The sequence below is a fragment of the Colossoma macropomum genome, unplaced genomic scaffold (genome assembly GCF_904425465.1).
Source record: "Colossoma macropomum unplaced genomic scaffold, Colossoma_macropomum, whole genome shotgun sequence".
NCBI classification, from domain to species: domain Eukaryota; kingdom Metazoa; phylum Chordata; class Actinopteri; order Characiformes; family Serrasalmidae; genus Colossoma; species Colossoma macropomum.
In genome coordinates, this window is record NW_023494810.1 from 34,852,871 (window position 1) to 34,873,895 (window position 21,025).

General features: G+C 41.1%; 1 protein-coding gene across 1 annotated transcript; it reads left to right on the forward strand.

Moving 5' to 3' along the window:
• The first annotated feature begins 1,131 nt into the window (after positions 1-1,131).
• On the forward strand, positions 1,132-6,573 carry gpr37l1a (G protein-coupled receptor 37 like 1a). The gene is made up of 3 exons (XM_036559636.1): positions 1,132-1,529; positions 2,918-3,269; positions 5,621-6,573. Exons 1-3 carry the CDS (start codon positions 1,249-1,251, stop codon positions 6,545-6,547), a joined length of 1,560 nt encoding a protein of 519 aa, XP_036415529.1. The 5' UTR covers positions 1,132-1,248; the 3' UTR covers positions 6,548-6,573.
• Positions 6,574-21,025: the final 14,452 nt, after the last annotated feature.

The following is a 21,025-nucleotide window of genomic DNA, read 5'->3' on the forward strand; positions in this document are numbered from 1 at the left end:
CAGAGTTCAACTGGGCCGAGAGCCAGGCCACTTGTAACTGTGGTAGCAGAGTTCAACTGGGCCGAGAGCCGGGCCATTTTTTACTGTGGTAGCAGAGTTCAACTGGGCCGAGAGCCGGGCCATTTTTTACTGTGGTAGCAGAGTTCAACTGGGCCGAGAGCCGGGCCACTTGTAACCGTGGTAGCAGAGTTCAACTGGGCCGAGAGCCAGGCCATTTTTTACTGTGGTAGCAGAGTTCAACTGGGCCGAGAGCCAGGCCACTTGTAACTGTGGTAGCAGAGAGAATTTGAATGGACCATGAGCCGGGTCTCTGTTTACCATAGTAGCAGAGTTTAACTGGGCTGAGAGCCGGGTCGTTTTTTTCTTGTGGTAGCAGAGTTCAGAGTTTAACCGGGCCGAGTGCCTGGTGACTTTTCACAGTGACAGCAGAGTTAAACTGGGCTGAGAGTCGGGTCACTTTTTACTGTGGTAGCAGTAACTCACTCATTAACACTCACTCACAAACTCATTACCACTCACTCACTCACTCACTCACTCATTAACACTCACTCACAAACTCATTACCACTCACTCACTCACTCACTCACTCACTCATTAACACTCACTCACAAACTCATTACCACTCACTCACTCACTCACTCACTCACTCATTAACACTCACTCACAAACTCATTACCACTCACTCACTCACTCATTAACACTCACCCACTCATTCATTCAGCTAATGGTAATTTACTGGTAACAAATAATAGTACATTTGTTTTCAATATTTAATTATGTTACAGTAAACTTGGCTAAACTGTACTTGAGAAAAAAAGCATTTATATGGATTCTTTTTATTATTTTGTTTTGATAAAATTTACTTTTATTAACAGTGTATTTTATCATCTTTTTCAGGATGAATTCTTGAAAAAACTGGGAAGACATTTGTGTATTTTATTCATTTATGTTTTTTATTTACAATGACGGGCCATTACTTTCTTTAGACGGTGTAAAACTCTTACTGTCCACCAGATGTCACTGTTTTGCTCTCTCTCTCTCTCTCTCTCTCTCCTCTGTGGTCCAGCAGTTTGGGTGAATAAGGGTCAGTGGAGTGCGAAGAGTTCCTCAGAAGCACCCCTGCGTCCTGAGCTGAGAGCAGCTGCAACTGTGAGTGAAATGCTCCCACTTTCTCTCCTCCAGCATCATCCCTCCATCGTCTCCTCGTCGCTCTCCAACTAACTCCAGGCCCTTCTGAAGGAGGGAAAAATGGTTCTCCTACTTTGCATGGCTGTGGTTCTTGTAGGAACTTCAGAAGCAGGTCCAACAGCGGTGGATGAAGCTTCTTTCTGGATAGAAACTCCATCAGATGGTCTTCTATCTACACCAGCCATCCAGTCTGCTCCAGCATTGAGAAACAGCAGGAGTGAAGATGTGAAAATGGAAGATTCTTCAATTTCACACCTTGAGAAGCACCACAGAAGAGTTCCGAGGGGTTCTAAGGATCGAAAACTGAAGCAAAAAGAGCATCAGGTGCTTCATACCCAGAGGTGGGTGATGTTAAAGTGGAATTACACTAGTTTTTCTAAATTTGTGCATAATTAAGCGGTTAAGATGTAATCAAAGCGGTTCAGAGTGGTTTGGTGTGAAACGCTCTGTTCTAGATAAACTTACCGAGTCAGAACTGTTCACAGTGGTGGTGATAGGAACCAGATGTCCCCCTCTAAAAGCTCCCTCACAGAAAGTTCCTACATGAAATGGTTATGAATTCACTGCCTGATGACTGAGACTCTGTTTTATGATAGTTTAGAGAACTTAAACTCCATTCATGGTGGAGGGATACATGCAGGGCGCTGTGAGGCAAAATAGTCCCCAAAGAAAACTTATTATTTCAGATTTTCCACTATTTTCCATCATCAACATTCCATATAAACTCAGAAGACTCGTGTAGGTTCACTGGTGGTTCTGGATAGTAAATAAAATGTAAATTTAAAAAGTAGGTAAGTAAGTACATTTTATTCGTAAAGCACCTTTAAAACAGTTGACCAAATTGCTGAAATATCAAAATATTGAAATTGAGCGTAAATAGAAACAAAAATAATCAAAAAATAAACTGAGTGGGATGATCAAGAAAAATAAAATGCAGCTATAATCATAAAAATAATAGTAAAATAAAATAAAAATATTTATAAAATTTCAAAATGCTACACTGTTTCTTCAAGGGTTCTCTAGGAAAGGAAATGGTTCTATTTAAAACCATGTGTTCAATATGGAACAATTTCATGCTTAAATGTTTCTCTGGATGGTGAAATGGATCTTCAGACTGATGGTGAATGTGTTGTTTATGGTTCTTTATACAAGCTTGACATTGTAACAATAGCAGAACCCATTTCTCATGCTAGATAGAACAGTATACAGCACATTTAACACACTTGTGCTGATGTTGCTTCCAGAGTCAGTTTGGAACTCTTTAGTGATGATTCAACAGAGGATAGACTCTGTGCTCTTCAGGACTCGGCCGCCTCAATCTGTGAGTCTGTGTGGTCTAGCGCTTCGTGGCTGAGCTGTTTTCGCTCCTAGACATGTCCGTTTCACAGTAATAGCACTTACGGTTGTCTGGGGCAGATCTAGCAGGACAGAAGTTTCACAGACTGACTTGTGGCAGAGGCGGCATCCTATTACAGCGCCATGTTTAAGGTCACTGAGCTCATCAGTTCGACCCTCTACTGCCAGTGTTTGTCTATGGAGACTGAAAGACTTTGTGCTTAATTTGATCCACCTGTTAGTAATGGGTGTGGCTGAAACACCTGAACTCAATAATTCGGAGGAGTGTCCCAATACTTTTGTCCATATAGTATAAATACTTAGCAATGTACAAATCCTTCAGAATCTCACTCAAGCGCATTAAGTTACCACCCACCTCTGTTCATAATTACAGGCACCCAAGACCCTTTGACCCTGAAGGTTACTTCACCACTCCGAGGGTCTTCAACGGGTCACTCCTCATCCACAACCCGCTGTACCCGGTGACGGACGACTCCTACAGCGCCTACGCAGTCATGCTGCTGTCTCTGGTGGTCTTCGCGGTGGGTGTGGTGGGTAACCTGGCGGTCATGTGCATCGTCTGGCACAACTACTACCTGAAGAACACCTGGAACTGCGTCCTGGCCAGCATGGCATTCTGGGACTTTGTGGTGCTCTTCTTCTGCCTGCCTGTGGTCATCTTTAACGAGCTGACCAAGAGGAGGCTGATGGGAGACCTGTCCTGCCGAGTCGTGCCGTACCTGGAGGTCAGTTTTTTTAACAGGGATGTTTTCTCTCCTGATAGCAAAGTTTAAACTCAGAGTATCGGCCCAAACAGAGTACCGATCCAACTTTTACTCTCGGTACCGGTTCTGTTATGGTGCCGGTCGATATCGAGTACCGCTAGAACATTTTATTAAACTAAAACAAAATAAAACAACAGAATTAAAAAAGAGTTTTAATAGAACTCAAGGAAAATTAGAAATAGCTGAAGTTATGGCCTATTTTTTCTTTAATAATAATAATAATAATAATAATACATAACAATTTAAAAATTATATTAATGATCATGATATTAACCTAGCAGCCTTAATTCAACTCCGCATTGTTTTTTTTTTAAGCAAGTGAAAGTAATTTCTTTGTAATTTCTCGGCCTTTACCACTGCAAAAATTGTCTTATCAAGTGAAAAAATGTTTAATCTAGTCAATATATCTAATATTTCTCATGTTGAGATTGTTGTAAGATTATTTGATTTATTTCTAGACATTTTTACTTGTTTTAAGTGATTCTAGTAAGTAATACTGTTTGTTTCAAGAATATTTCTACTAAAATTACTTAAAATAAGTAGAAAAAAGTCTAGAAATAAGTTAAATAATCTCATAATAAACTTACAATAATCTCAAACATGGGCAACATTAGATATATCGACTAGATTTAAGATCATTTCACTTGACAAGAGATGATTTTTTGCAGGGTGGTGAGTTTTGCTGTTCCTCTGGTGTCGATTTAACATTAGTGTGGGTGTTGAGTCTGTAAAGTGTCAAACAGGCCGTTTGTTGTGTCTGGACTTCATCTCATTATTTCTGCCTCTGCTCTGAACCGATGTGAAAGAATTCCCTCTGTCCGATTCAAATGCAAATCCAGGCTCTGCTTAACGAGCCTGAATGGCTGTGCAGAACTAATTTAGGTCATTAGTGTGTTAAATGGAGATTTAGGTCAAACGGTCTGAAGCGACAGGCTGTGTTTGTTTAGAGGTTCATTCGGCCTGTTTTTGTTGTTCGGATGAACGATTAAAGCGATAGTTCGGTGAAAACGTTACCCAGTTTCACCCATTTAACCCCAAATTCAGTCGATCAGTTTCTTCAGTTTTAGCACTGGAGCTACGAGGCTAATGTAGCTAACAAGTAATGGAAGCATGAACCAGCATGGCGCTAACTGCATGGCTGAACCATCGAGCACTTGATTTACTGTTTATCTGTAAAAGTGGATAAGAATACAGACAATTTGAGGCCTCAGGATATCTCTACTGTGTTTAGCTACGCTAATGTTCTTTATTGCATGTTTATAGATAATGGTGAGTCATACAGAGTCAGAAACTACATAATTGAGTCTATTATACAACCCCATTTCCAAAAAAAGTTGGGACGCTGTGCAGAATGTAAATAAAAATAGGATGCAATGATCTGCAAATCATGTAAACCATATTTTTAAAGGATAATACTTCAAAGACATCATATCAGTTGTTGAAACTGTGAAATTTTATTGTTTTTTGAAAAATATTTGCCCATTTTGAATTTGATGCCAACAACGTTCCAAAAAAGTTGGGACGGGGGCCTGTTTAGCACTGAGTTTCATCACCTCTTCTTTAACAACACTCTGTAAGTGTTTGGGAACTGAGGAGACACTGCTGTAGTTTTGAAAGTGAAATGTTTTCCTGTTCTTGTTTGATACAGGATTTCAGCTGCTCATCAGTTCATCATTTGTCGTATTTTTCATTTCATAATGCGGCAAATGTTATCAGTGGTATCAGGTCTGGACTGCAGGCAGGTCAGTTAAGAGCCCAGACTCTTTTAATACAGAGCCATGCTGCCGTAATACAAGCAGAATGTGGTTTTACATTGTCTTGCTGAAATAATAAAGGCCGTCCCTGAAAAAGACGTTTTTAGCAGCCTTTTGTTGCCTCCGTCCCAACTTTTTTGGAATGTGTTGTTGGCATCAAATTTAAAATGTGCAAATATTTTTCAAAAAAACAATCAAATTTCTCAGTTCCAACATTTGATTTGTTGTCTTTGTACTATTTTCAATGAAGTATAGGGTTTAAGTTATCTGCACATCATTGCATTCTGTTTTTATTTACATTTTGCCCAGCGTCCCAACTTTTTTGGAAATGGGGTTGTAGATTACTGAACACCTCCACATGGTTTAAGACAAGTGAGTGACAATTTAGGCATGAATTTAGCACCATGCTAATGTGATTTCATGTACAGATGCTTCCATTACTGCTTTAGCCTCGTAAAGGGAGAAACTGTCGAAGTTCTATCTTTCACTAAACTAGCGCTAAGTTAATTGAGCTAGTTACCATCCTCTAATGGCTGGTTCTCTCTCGCCCTCTCTCAGGTGACGTCTCTAGGTGTCTTCACCTTCAGCCTGTGTGCTCTGAGCATTGACCGCTTCCACAGGCTGACCGGCGCCCCCTCCAGGCCGCAGCAGCAGCAGGTGGAGTCGTGCGGCTCCATCGTCGCTAAGCTCTCCGTGGTTTGGTTCGGCTCTCTGCTTCTAGCTACTCCAGAGCTGCTTCTGTGGCAGATGGACACAGAAACTTCGCCCGTTTCCGGTCTGCCGATGGACTCCTGCGCCCGCCGGCCATCTGCATCGCTGCCCGAGGCTATTTATTCTCTGGTTTTGACCTACCATGAGGCTCGCATGTGGTGGACCTTCGGCTGCTTCTTCTGCCTGCCTCTGCTTTTTTCTCTGGGTTGCCGGCTGCTTACGAGCCACATGGTCGAAGAATCCGCGAGACAGACCCGCCCTTCATCGTCTTCGTCCTCTTCGTCCTCTTCATCCTCACTGAAGAAGAAGAAACGAGGTCAGGAGGATCAGCTAAGCCGCATGCTAACCATGCTAATGGCCGTTTACGGCTTATGCGGCCTGCCTGAACACGCGTGGAACATAGGCCTTGCCTACGCTAACCTGGAGGTCAGTAAGGCCACGCTGGCCCTCTTATCTCTGATTGGTCAGTTTCTGATGTTTGCGCAAGCTGCAGCCACGCCCATGCTAATTCTCCTAGCCAGCCGCTCGCTAGGCCGAAGCTTCGTGGACTGCTGCTGCTGCTGCTGTGAAGAGTGTCTGCCGGACCGAGCTTCGTCATCATCATCGTCGTCGTCTTCGTCCACCACAGCGACCGCCATGTCCTCCTCTCCTTCCTCCCCGGTTTCGGTGAACGAAGAGAAGCTGCAGATTGTTTCTGGAACGACGCCAGCCTCCGTTTTCTTCGATAAAGTAAAGGACGGCTCTGCGGAGATGGCCATAGGGACTCCATGCTGAGCGGCCCAAAAAAGGTCAACACATAAAACGACAGTTCAGTGAAAAATCGAATTTACACAATTTTCCCTCAGTGTAGTCAATCAGAAAAGACTATTTAGCATCTTAAGTTCTTCAGTTTTGCACTGGAGCCATGAGGCTAATGTAGCTAACATGTTATGCAGCATACTTTTACACAACTCTCTCTTTATCCCAAACGTAGTCGAGGCATTTCTCATGAAATGTTCTTGAAAGGTTTTCCCATTCTTGCTTATGGTCTCATAAACGTAACACAAAACACCAAAGCACATGTAGTACAGTAGCAGTGAGAGACTCTATTATAAAACGATTGTTGATGTAATTTCTATAGCCCACACTATGATTTGTAGGCTAAATATTTACTGATTTATTTAAAAGCATATATGAAATAACATTATTTAAAAAAACTATTTCACCTTTTCTTTTGAAAGTTTTGACTACAAACATTAGCATTCATGGCTGATTGTGTGCTAACACTAGCGCCTCCTGCTGGAGAAGCTTCAGAGTGCCACACATGCTCATGTAAATGAGTTCCAAAGTCTAAATATTCTACATATTTAAAAAAAACAGTTATAAATTATGATATTTTCAGAATCTTTCAACTAATCTGAGAATTGCTGAGAATTTTCAGCCAGCATATTTTTTCACTTTGTGTGCTGCAGCAAATCTTTCAGTAAACATTTGTATTTAAAGCCTAACTCTGAAAATTACTGGATTAGCCTGTTCGCCGGTTAGCATCTTCTGAGCTGATCGTGAGCTGCATTCCTATGTAGAGCATTTGCTGTGTTTTTGGGCCTTTATTTTATAGTAGACCCTGCTGAAAAACCCATAGGAGCCAAATGCCTTAACCTTGTAGCTCCAGTGCTAAAACTACAGAGGCAAACTTCAGACACCAAACACGTCTCGGCTGATTGACTACATTTGGTGTAAATTGGTGAATCCATATTTTCCTGAGCTGTCGTCTTAATATCGAGACTTTGTTTCTGATACAGTTACTGAAGCTGAAGTACCTCTGAATGAAACACCACCAGCAACAACAGTGCACCAGCTCCAGCAGGACTCGGTGCTGCGGCTTCCGATCGTTTCCAACAGCAGTTCCTTTATAACTGTGGACTTCTATCTGTACCATAAGCTGTGAATGACTGAATGCTCTGTTGATGTTATAGGCCTCGTAGATCACTTGTGTGGACTCCTCGGCCACTTTCAGGAGCCCCGCCCCTGTGGCTGGAGTACTTTTAGAGACTGTAGCTCATCTGTTAATGTACAATTTGATCACCTAGCCCTTCATCAGTGGTCAGTTTCTGACCACAGAGCCACTCTTGGCTGATATTTTTTGGTGGTCATCCACCTTCAAGCTAGCAGTGGCCCTGACATGTGGAACAACCTCACCAACACCGCTGTGCCTGATATTAGATCTGATACTTGGTCAGTATCACCACCGATGCTGACCTGATCCATATTTGATAGTGTTTCTCAGTCACAGTCGCTATAAAGTTGTAACAGAGCAGTTTTATAGACCTTTTAGAGCAGGATAATTAGATAAAAACACAATCATAAAGAGAATCTTGGGGAATGACTGTCTTCTCTGTGCTACATTAACCTCTACTGTATATTTACATTTATGTATTGTTCTACCGTGACACACGAGTGCCTTAACAGAGCTCTGGTATCGGACTGGTACTCGATATGCAGCGATATCTTGAGTTCAGATATCAGAATCGATGTCAGGAAAGAAATTTCGATTGGTGCATCCCTAACTGAATATAGTAGACCGGAAAGGTATGTGGAGCACACAAAGTGGGCAGTGAGCAGAAATACAAGCTAGGGTTTCTAAACCAGACTAAAAAGTGGAATCCAGAGATGTGAGTCGGTCTGAAGGACAGAACTGAAGCGCTACATGCAGTAAATGTAGTGTTTAAGGAAAAAGGGCTAAACAGCTTAGAACAGTTGGCTAATCTGTAGTTTGAATAGCATGTAAGCCAGCTAATAGCTAATCCAGCTGAAGGTTAGTAAGATTTAAAGAAATGTAATCTGTAGCTGCTAAAACTTGCTAACGCTAAGTATAAGTTTACTAGCTAGCATATTTGCTATCCAAACTACATGCTAGCCAACCATTTCAAGTTGTTTTGTCTCTCTCAGTTCTGTTTGTGAGTGAGTGGAAGTACAAGGTGGGTGTTTCTAATAAAGTGGCCAGTGAGTGGAAGTACAAGGTGCGTGTTTCTAATAAAGTGGCCAGTGAGTGGAAGCACAAGGTGGGTGTTTCTAATAAAGTGGCCAGTGAGTGGAAGCACAAGGTGGGTGTTTCTAATAAAGTGGCCAGTGAGTGGAAGTACAAGGTTGATGTTTCTAATAAAGTGGCCAGTTAGTGGAAGCACAAGCTGGGTGTTTCTAATAAAGTGGCCTGTTAGTGGAAGCACAAGGTAGGTGTTTCTGTTAAACTGGCCAGGAAGTGGGAGTACAAGGTTGGTGTTTCTAATAAAGTGGCCACTTAGTGGAAGTACAAGGTGGGTGTTTCTAATAAAGTGGCCAGAAAGTAGAAGCACAATGTGGGTGTTTCTAACAAAGTGGCCAGTGTGTGGAAGTACAAGGTTGGTGTTTCGAATAAAGTGGCCAGTTAGTGTTGTCCTCCTAAGAAGCTTAGGTTGGTGAGCTTTGGGTTCAACTCACGGCCCCAATCAGAAACTATAGGAACAGTGCTGTAGCTCACTGACCTGTGTCCAGCACTGCAGCAGGCCGACACTGTTCCGCTCCTTCTTCTTCCATTCTTCTGTTTGTTCACTCACTCTTTTGTGTAACCCTTCGGAGGAGGAACAGTGACCGCTCCTTACTGACTCTCATGACGTCCTGCTTTATTGTCCTCAGTCATTCTTCATTATTGTAATCACCACAAGGCCATTCATCACACAGCGCCGTCATTCTCCGCTCTGTCAGAGAGGCTCAGTAGGCCGAGAGGAATCTGATGCAAAAATGTTTTAACGTTTAGAAATGTTTGAGGATGCAGGAGATGGAAAAAGCATTTAGTGGTAATATTTTCCAACATTTTTACATTCGACTTTAGCAGATAAATTTTTGTTGATACTTGAAAAGCTGTGAAAACTATTGTGGAAAAGTTTTTGATTATTTGAAAAATAATTATGCATGAATTTAGTGTCATGTGACAGGATTTTGATGTACAACATACCAACAGCAGTGAGATGGCTTTTCCTATAATGGTCAGGGGAACTCACCAATTTTTCAGAATTTCTACATAATTAAGTGGTTAAGATGTAAACAGAGTCATTCAGAGTGGTTTGGTGTGAAACGCTCTGTTCTAGATAAATTTACTGAGTCAGAACTGTTCACAGTGGTGGTGATAGGAACCAGACGTCCACTTCTAAAAGCTCCCTCACAGAAAGTTCCTACATGAAATGGTTATGAATTCACTGCCTGATGACTGAGACACTGTTTTATGATAGTTTAGAGAACTTAAACTCCATTCATGGTGGAGGGATACATGCAGGGCGCTGTGAGGCAAAATAGTCCCCAAAGAAAACTGATTATTCCAGATTTTCCACTATTTTCCATCATCAACATTCCATATAAACTCAGAAGACTCGTGTAGGTTCACTGGTGGTTCTGGATAGTAAATAAAATGTCTATATTTGTGTTGTAGTCATGGCGACCCCTGGTTCCTATCGCCACCACTGTAAAGACATCTGAACCATTTCACCCCAAACCACTCTGAATCACTCTGTTTACATCTCACACACTGAATTGTGGGGGAATTTTAGAAAATTAGTGGCATTCCCCTTTTAAAGGTCAGCATTTGAGGAAATGCTTACTTTTTGCTTCATCATCAGAGACAATATTAACACAGTATTAACTCTTTAATTCTGTCCAGAATCAGTAACCGAAACGTCAGGGAAGCAGAAGAAAATCCATACACAGTTTACGAAAGTCGATCTGAAGGAAACGAGCTGCCGGCAGCAAAACTGGCAAAAATTGTTTTAAAGCATTTTTGCTTTTGTTCTTGTTTGTTTGTTTCTTAGTTCTGCTTCTCTCCACACTGTGCTGGATGTCCGTCCTATTCAGACTTGAAATGTTTTTACATTATTATTATTATTTGTAGATGAAACATTGCTCTGTATAACACGATTGGAAACCATGTGGGCAGTAATATATAATTAAAATCAGTGACAAAAAGCACACAAGACAGAACGAAGAAAACATGGCTGTGTCTTTGGATGACAATACAGCAGCATTGTGGACATACTTGCATATCTGTCCAAGGGGAATTCTGCTTATATTATAAAATTCCCCCACAATTCAGTGTGTGAGATGTAAGCAGAGTGATTCAGAGTGGTTTGGTGTGAAATGGTTCAGATGTCTTTACAGTGGTGGTGATAGGAACCAGGGGTCGCCATGACTACAAAACAAATACAGACATTTTATTTACTATCCAGAACCACCAGTGAACCTACACGAGTCTTCTGAGTTTATATGGAATGTTGATGATGGAAAATAGTGGAAAATCTGAAATAATAAGTTTTCTTTGGGGACTATTTTGCCTCACAGCGCCCTGCATGTATCCCTCCACCATGAATGGAGTTTAAGTTCTCTAAACTATCATAAAACAGTGTCTCAGTCATCAGGCAGTGAATTCATAACCATTTCATGTAGGAACTTTCTGTGAGGGAGCTTTTAGAGGTGGACGTCTGGTTCCTATCACCACCACTGTGAACAGTTCTGACTCGGCAAGTTTCTCCAGAACAGAACGTTTCACACCAAACCGCTCTGAACAACTCTCTGATTACATCTTAACCATTAAATTGTGCAGAAATTTTGGAAAAGTGGTGGAGTTCCCCTTTGAAGATATGCAAAACGGCACTGATCTTTGTAATTATGGGAAAACATTACAGTCATTTCTTGAATGGAGTCTAACAAGTAGTGTATTTTAGATTCTGCGCTGGCAGAATGAGATCTGAGTGACAGTGAAAACACCTCAAATCAGGTCAGTATGCAAAATGTTTCTCATGTTTTTCTACACACATTTTACCTGTTTTAAGCTATTTTATTGAGTAAAAAGATCATTTTGCTCATTTCAAATAAATAAGCAGTATTATCTGCATTATTTCTTAAAACAAGTAAGATTATCGGCTTCTTTCACTAGAAAAACTGACTTAAAACAAGCAAACATACAGAAATAGGTTAAATAATGTTATTATATTCTTACAACCATCTCACAATGAGAAATATTAGATATATTGACTCGATTTAGGATGTTTTCCTTGCTTGGATGTCATTTTTTGTGGTGTGGGTGTAATATAGAGTTCGCAGTGTTGAAACTGGACTGTTGTTTTTTTGCTGAATTCAATAAAAAAGATGTTAAAAGAGTTTTTGGAACATGTCGTTTTGCACAAAGAGGAACATTCACGGACACAGTGTGAACTTTATGGACACAGAAATTCCTTTCAGTGCGTTAAAGTTCTCAGACTCCTACACTCTCTGGCAGGCGCTGGTTCTCAGGCTGAGCCGTTTAGGCCGCGCTGGGTCTCAGGCTGAGTTCTGGGGGGGTGGTCTTTCATAACGGCCGTATTGTTCCGTCGCCCCCACGGAGCCTCTCTCTGGATCTGTGTCCGGGACGGAGGGGGGTTGCTAAGTAACTGTCGTCACACTCCGGCCTTTGGAGCGCAGGGTTGCTAAGCGACTGTCACACCCCGTCTCTCGTCTCGGACCCCCAAACAGACGCTGCTTCTCTCTCGCCTTCTCTTTCATAGCCCTGCTGGTTGCCATGGAGATGGGGGCCTTTTTAACCCCCCCCTAAATCCCACCATCCCACCACTGTCAGGCCAATTTGGCGCATGTGAAGTCTGGCTGGAGGAGCGTGATGAGAGAGGAGGACATAATTCATAAGAACACTGACTCTTACAGATAAAGGCTTCTTTGGTTTTGGTTTTCTTGGTTCTTTATAGAACCATCAACACTTAAAGAACCCTTTGCGTGATTAAAGGTGAAAGGCTTACTCACATTGATGGACAATGTGCTGTAAGCAGTACCAAAAAGGGTTCTTCTATTGTTACAAGTTAACATAATAACAGTAAAAGAACCCTTTTTGGTGCTATACAGAACACTTTTCAAAAAGGTTCTATATAGAACCATGCACAATTCATTCTCCATCAATCTGAAGAACCATTTCACCATGCAAAGAACCCTTTAATTGTGCAAATCGTGCAAGTGTTTATGATTCTATATAGAACCATTTTCTTTAGTAAAGAATCCTTGAAGAACCATCTTTTTTTAAGAGTGTAGAAGAACGTTTACAAGTGATGTCCTACCTGGAGTGAGTCAGTGACTTAAAGGTGCAGTCTGTATGATTTAGTGGCATCTAGTGGTGAGGTTGCATATTGCACCTAGCTGAATCCCCCTCCCTCACTCCTCCCTTTCCAAGCATGTAGTAGAACCTAACTATCCTGAAAAAGGAAAAAATGTTCTAAAGTTAATAGAACAGGTATGTTTTCCAGGTGAGTTTCCTATTGGTGCGTTCATTATGAAATTTGAGGAGAATGTGAAGAGTAACTGGGGTTTTTAAATTATGCAAAAAAGTAAAAAAAAATACAAAAATGTAGATACGAGTTTTCTGCACGACAGTGAGTGCATTTACATTTGTTTATGTGATTATTCAGATGGTCGTTTGAACAGCGCACTCTGATTTCTTAGATCGGAATAAGGAATAGAAATGTGATTAAGAAATCTGATAAAGAGACTGGATTTTTAGCTCAGTAATCAGATTTCTCAGCACATGTAAACTCTTACTCTGATTTCTTTCGGATTTCTCATCAGATTATTAAGAGCATGAAAACGCACAGAACCAGTTATCAGCCTATTAAGTGTAAATACGCCGAACCAGTTACTGACACAATCTGATTTTCTGCAGTTATCAGACTATTAAGTGTAAATACGCCGAACCAGTTACTGACACAATCTGATTTTCTGCAGTTATCAGACTATTAAGTGTAAACATGCTGAAACAGATACTGACACAATCTGATTTTCTGCAGTTATCAGATAATTAAGTGTAAACATGCTGAACCAGTTACTGACACAATCTGATTTTCTGCAGTTATCAGATTATTAAGTGTAAACACGCTAAACCAGATACTGACACAATCTGATTTTCTCCAGTTATCAGACAATTAAGTGTAAACACACTGAACCAGTTACTGACACAATCTGATTTTCTGCAGTGATCGGATTAAGTGCAAGTTCACACTGTGAGTGATTCATCAGAATCAGCTACAAACCAAAGCTCATCAGTGAATCACTGGAATATTCTGACTTATATCAGTTTCTGTTAGTTAGAATTTTTTAGCAGCTGCTACAAAAAACTATTGATCATTCAGCGGCTCGTCCTGTCGCAGCGCTGCAGACAGAACACTCAGGAAAAAGGAACTGAACTGTCGCTGAGGTGGCACCACTGTCGTCAAAACTAATAAAAGTGGCTACACTGAGGCGCCTTAAATGAAGAACGAATCACAAACAAGAAGCTGGCAAATATGAAGCGACATCAGATTAAGTCAATAACTGCATCCTTAATCAACAAATACCTTAAACTTCTGCTTGAAAATGTTGGTGACTATGATTTGAGAAAATGACCTCAGAACCCAGAGGGTTAACTCAGTTTATGCCAGTGCTGTAAGGAAACCTTGTTTAATGTACAGAAAATGGAAAACTGTAGTATGAAAACCAGACTGGAGGTGTTTAGGAATGATGTATAATTAATAAATTCTCATTTCATCTTCTTTCAGCCGGTTGAGTGAGAGCATCTAATGAACACGGAGGAAGAATGAAACACACACTGAAGGCCTCTTCAGTCCTGCAGGCCTCAAATATTCATTTACGGCATAAAATCCACAGATGCGCTCGTGCTATTTGAGAACACACCACAGTCCCCCATAGTAAGAGGATAGTGGCCCACTGTCGGCCCGCTGATGGCAGAGCCGATGGTCCACTGGCGTTTCGCTTAGCGTTTTCTGGGCGGCCCACCAGTGTTTAAGCAGAATATTAGGCAAAATTTAACTTATCATCACTCGGTTTACACTGTCAGTCCAGTTTACTGGATTTTCCTTCCTTCCTTTTTTAAGTTATACTTTGTTTAGTCAATAATTTGAATCCAGCTCAGCGTCAGCAACAACACTTTCTATAAAATCATTTTGTATCAGGCCTAGTCATTATTCTTCTCTCTCAGTTGTTTGTAATTCTTGTCTTAGTCTTTTATTTTAGAAAATAAACTGTGTGCATTTAATATCGGATTAAAAACTGGGTAGAGCTTGTATGCAGGTCAGTAATCTTGGTGGTCCAAGGGTGTCAAACACTCAGTGGGGTACCGACCTTATCAAGCCAGTGGACCGATATGTGCTCGCTATTTGGGTCTGGCTGTTTCAGATCATGCCAATCGTGTCTCAGCTGTGTTTCAGAGCGAGTGACCCGAGTAAAGTCTGTCTGTGTGAGTTTGACACTGAAAAACTCTTCTTTCAACAACCCCCCCAGCCCCCCCACCCCCAAAGACTGAAGAGAAGGCCCGTCTTCCCAAACAGGCTGATGTGTGTCTAATAGACTCTCCATGGACTTCCTCTGACAGAGCGTCAGTGTCGGGGTTTGTTCTGGGTTTGTGTTCTCTGTGTGTAAAGTTATCTGTTCATCTGAGAACCGTCCTTTCAGTGTGATGTGCCTGTACTCTTTGCCCCCCCCTCACTGCCCCCGTCCCCCACCCCGCCCCTCTGTTTGGGGCTGACACTTCTGGAACACTGTTTGTTTTCTCCCGTCGGGAACAGGATGGAAGTGGGCTGACGGGGAGCCCCTACGTTTCCACGGTAACCGCTATCGGGTGTGTTATGGTATGATATGCGGTCAGTTCCGGGTCCAGCTCTCTGCGGGTCAGATCCGGAACCAGAACCATTCACCCCAGAACAAACAGAAACGCTCAGCACGCCAGCCGTCACCGGCCTAGCGGGGCTCAACCCGGGACAAAAGTCCGGCCTGCAGGGGTCAGGAGGTCACGAGAGCTCTATAGACACACTACAGCTGATCTAGGATCAGGACTGGGCTGCACTGGTTTTGCATTTTGTATTTTGTATTTAAGATTATTCTTTAATATTCACTCCAGGGGTGTCCAAACTTTTTCAAAGAAGGCCAGATTGTACTGTATCAAAATACCTGAGGGCTGAACTTTTATTCACAAATGATTCAAAATATTAAGTTTTCAAAATATCAGCGCATAGAAACTCAGCTATCTGTGAGCGGCTGTGCTTCCCACACAGGTTTATTGCTCATTCAGAGCAGTTTGGATCGATAAGCGCTTATAATAAAAAATTAAACTGTTTAAGAGAAACAATACATCATGTCTAATGTATTAATCATATTCCTATTCATGTGTTTACTTGTTGAAAAATATAATTTGTGAGACAAACTAAAGAAAAATCATTTGGTAAATGTTTACTAAATGAAGCTTCAGGTCTGATCAGCTGCCACCATCAGGTGAAAGGGAGAACTGCAACGTACTGGCTGGCAGGCCACTTATAATGCACTGTAAAACAGAAGCTGGGGGCCAATTAAAATCTGTCTGTGGGCCGCATTTGGCCCTGGGGCCGGACTTTGGACAGCCCTGATTTACTCAAAAGAACCAAATATGCAGCTTGTTTGAACGACGGTTTCTGACTAACCGACACAGCAGCAGCACAGTATAAACATTTCGGCAGCTGGGATTGGCTGCCCCAGCCGTACGTAAGTTCAGACCTGGGCTAGTTGTAACGTATATGATTACTCAGTTCAGGTTCATGCATGCCTAAATGGTTCTCTGCATGGTGAAATGATTCTTAACATTGATGGAGAATGTGCTGCATATGGTTCTATGTAGCACCAAAAAGCGTTCTTCTATTGTCTACAGGACTGACATCATAATAATTGCAGAACCATTTTTGGTGTTGTATAGAACCATACGCAACACATTCTCCATCAATCTGAAGAACCAATTCACCATGCAGAGAACTATTTATTCATGTGAAGGGTTCTTTGAGTGTTCATGGCTCTATATAGAACCATTGTCTTTACTAAAGAACCCTTGAGGAACCATCTGTTTTAAGAGTGTGTATACAACTACACTTTGTAGGTTCACAATTCAAAAAGACCACCGTAGAACCACCGCTGAGCAGACATTTAATTTGGGAGGTGGTCCGTTGTCAGCAGTCTTTCACTGCTTCCTAATGAAGTCTCTCTCTCTCTCTCTCTCTCTCTCTCTCCCTCTCTCTCTCTCTCTCTCTCTCTCTGTAAGCAGCAGCTCAGCCCTCCATCCCAGCACACTGTAACTGCAGCAACCATCAATGTCCATAAATCACACCATTCATTCAGACGTCCAGACAGGTCCAAAACCAACACCATCGGGGGGCTCCTTTCAGGGGCATCCAGCTCCAGCCTGATTCAGCCTGGAGAAAAAGCCGAGATCAGACGTTTTAGACAAAAGCCCCCCCAAACACACCACCCACACCACCCACCCCTAAAAAACCAACAGACCACTGAGGAGCTCTTTAATCCAGGCTGAGGGCCACTGCTGATCAGGAGCACCGCTGATCATGCAGAGTGAGCAGCACACGGCAGAACTACGGTTTCAATGGACTGAAGTACATCAGCAGCAGCCGCCATCTTGAATCCTGTATTTCATCAAACTTTCTGTATAATTCAGTGTGTGAGGTGTAAACAGAGAGATTCAGAGCGGTTTGGTGTGAAGTGGTTCAGATGTCTTTACAGTGGTGCTGATAGGAACCAGGGGTCGCCATGACTACAACACAAATATAGACATTTTATTTACTATCCAGAACCACCAGTGAACCTACACGAGTCTTCTGAGTTTATATGAATGTTGATGATGGAAAATAGTGGAAAATCTGAAATAATCAGTTTTCTTTGGGGACTATTTTGCCTCACAGCGCCCTGCATGTATCCCTCCACCATGAATGGAGTTTAAGTTCTCTAAACTATCATAAAACAGTGTCTCAGTCATCAGGCAGTGAATTCATAACCATTTCATGTAGGAACTTTCTGTGAGGGAGCTTTTAGAGGTGGACGTCTGGTTCCTATCACCACCACTGTGAACAGTTCTGACTCGGTAAATTTATCTAGAACAGAGCGTTTCACACCAAACCGCTCTGAACCGCTCTGTTTACATCTTAAACACCTAATTATGCAGAAATTTTGAAAAATCAGTGGAGTCCCCCTTTAAGCATGCAGTTAGCACCATGCTAACTGTAAGCTTGGAATACTTGGTAGCTCCATTAGCCTGTAGCTCCAGTGCTAATTTTAGTGTCATTTTTAATGATTTAACAAAATCATTTAACAAAAAAACGCTTTAAAGGAAAAGATCGACCAAAACATGCTAACACGGATGAAAGCTAGCAGCATGATCTCCTAGGCATAATGTTAGCTGTTGGCCATACAGTGATATTCACGATTTAGATTTAGTTCAGTCCAAAATTAGCATTAGCATTAGCATTTTGGACTGAACGAAGTCAAGATTGTCTGACAGATATCAGCATATATCAGTCCGCTAGCTTGATACGGTGGCACCTGCTGACTGTATGACACTGCTGGACCACCCTCGGACCACCCAGATTAGAACTAGAACTAATTTACAAAGGATAAAGAAGGAAATGAAGGGGAAATCAGTAAATTGGACTGTGAGTGCAAAATGAGTGATGAACCACTTTGACTTTAATATTCCTCTCCTGCACTGCATAAAATACCATATTGACGAGAAATCATGTTGAATCTAGTGAGCTTATCTAATATTTCTGATTTTGACATTGTTATATGATTACTACATGATTGTTTCACTTACTTCTCGGCATTTTTCCTTGTTTTAAGTAGGAGACACTTTAACTAGCTTTCAGCTATTAGAAAATGCCTTTTATTTTGACATGGAATCATTTCATTCTGTGACATAACAGTTATAATGCTTAATTATTCCAGCTGATTGTCGTCTAAGGCGGGAGAGAATCCCTCCTCCCGTTCACTCACACACACTGAGGCCTTTGTGTGCGCACAAGCATTTAACACTGGCCTCCACTGGCCTCTAGTGGTGAAGCTGAAGAATAGCAACATCCAAGGGAAAACCTTCATCAAGAGCTCAGACACCGAATTTACAGTCAACAGTTGCCGTTATCGCCTCTGGTGTTCCTCAGGGCTCCAATTTGGGGCCGATGCATTTTCTCCGTATACATGCTTCCACTGTCACAAAGTATAAGCAGGTATGATACCTAGTTTCACTGTTGCGCTTCATACAGCTTTATCTTTGTCTGAAAGCTGGTAGCCAGTGCTTGGGCTGAATGAGTGAACTGCTGTGACATCACAACCTTAATAAATTCGAAACAGGCTGTTTTTGCAGTTTAGCTTTTCCATATATGGAGTATATAGTTTTCATATCTCCAAAATCGTTTCAACATATGGAGTAGATATGTTTTAAAACTTTTGAAACAATATTTACATACTTCAAAATCAAAGTCTTATTTTATAAAAAGTGAGAAAGATATCTTTTTCCATGGTACACACATTAAGATCTATATGCTACATTTATAGAATCTATATTTATTTAATCTTGCCACAATTATTGCAACACCTTGTGTTTTGGGGTTAGCCAGTCCTCTCTTGCACACTTGCAGTCAGTTCAAAATGCTGCAGCTCGAGTTTTGTTTGGAGTATATATATTTATATATAGTGTATATTTTTTTATATATCTCAAACATTTTACACGTACAGCGTAAATGAAATGTTCTGAAACTTTTTAAAACATTTACATACTACATCAAACTCTTATTTCATAACATTCAGTGTTTCATTAATGAAAATCTCCACATCACAGACGTCAGGAAGTATTCATTTATTCGTCACTTTTAAATTATCTCAAGATAACAAGAGCAACATGTACAGTTAGCACTGGAAGGACGTGAGTAGAGAAGAAACAGAAACGCACCTGCCCTGATTCTCCTCCAGAGTAATAATACACAAACACCTGGTACATCATAGCTGATCATGTCGACAAGTCTGAAAAAGTTATTTTCATAAATAAACTAGAAATAATCATGTTAAAAAGGTTTGATACAGGAAGCAGAAGAGGGATCCAGTCATGAGGAAGTGTGTGTGTGTGTGTGTGCGCGTGACAGAGAGTACGGTATCCCGGGTAAACACGCCAGTAACCATGGCGATATTTCCATCTCATTATGTCTACATACATACAACTCTACATTTTCTTACAATTATACATAAAGAAAAATTATAAGCAAAAATAAGCAGATAAAAATCACATATGATCACATGACCGTAATTATGTTGATAAAAAAACAACCAAAACAAACAGATTCAAAGCTTCTGGCACTATAACTGCAGTTTATGGCAGAAATACTGCAACACAAATAACCTTCACCCCAATACTGACTATATTAGGGCTGCAACAATCAGCTGACAAAGTCAATTAGTCAATATAATGTTTCTTAATGAACGTAAAGGTCTTTAATACTCATATACAGTCATTCTGACAGACTGTAGTACACTACAGGAAGTGTAGGGGGCGATATGGCTCTATTGTTTCACTGCTAAGACAATAAATTGTTTGTGGCACAGACAAAACTTCGAACATCAAAGATAGATAAACTGAAGAAGGTGGAATCGTCAGATTAGTCGACTAATTGAATAACAGTCAACAGATTAATCAATTATAGGAATAATCGCTTGTTGCAGCCCTAATGTTGGTTTTTTACATGGAGGGTTTCAAAGCAAACGTGACATTAAAACAGGATGAGTACAAAATTATTAGTGACAGCAAAAAATCTAAAAAATTATAATAAATAAATAAATATACTTCTGCTTTATTAAAATGCAGCTACAGTGCAGCTAAAGGAGCAAACAGAGACGACCTCACACACACACACACACACACACACACACACACACGTTTCTATAATCTGCTGAATGTAAGTGGGGCTGTTTGTTCGTTTTAAGGCCTTTTCACACCGAGTTCAACAAACAACAAATAAAAGCTGTTCACAGCGAGTCTGAAACTGCGTAAAACTCGAGTCCGCTCAATTTTCTACAGTCTATTCATTAAACCAGGCTGACCAATCGGAGCTCCGTTGTCATGGTTACGGTCCAAGCAATGCATCATGATGGTGGCAGAACTCAACCAGCAACATGCTGACCATAAAACGCAGAAGTTGAAGAAAATACAGGGAGGACTTCAGCTGAAAGGCTGGGAATGACCGCGAGAACCTCTGAACAACATATACTGTAAAATAATGTGTTTAAACGTACAAAAGTAATAATCGGACTACCTTAAAATCAAAGTTCACTGAATGTCAAATAACAGAATGTAAGACACCAGTTATTGCTCTGTTAACGTACTATTGGGACCTCAAATGACTCCAAAGCCCAGTTAGGTTTTTC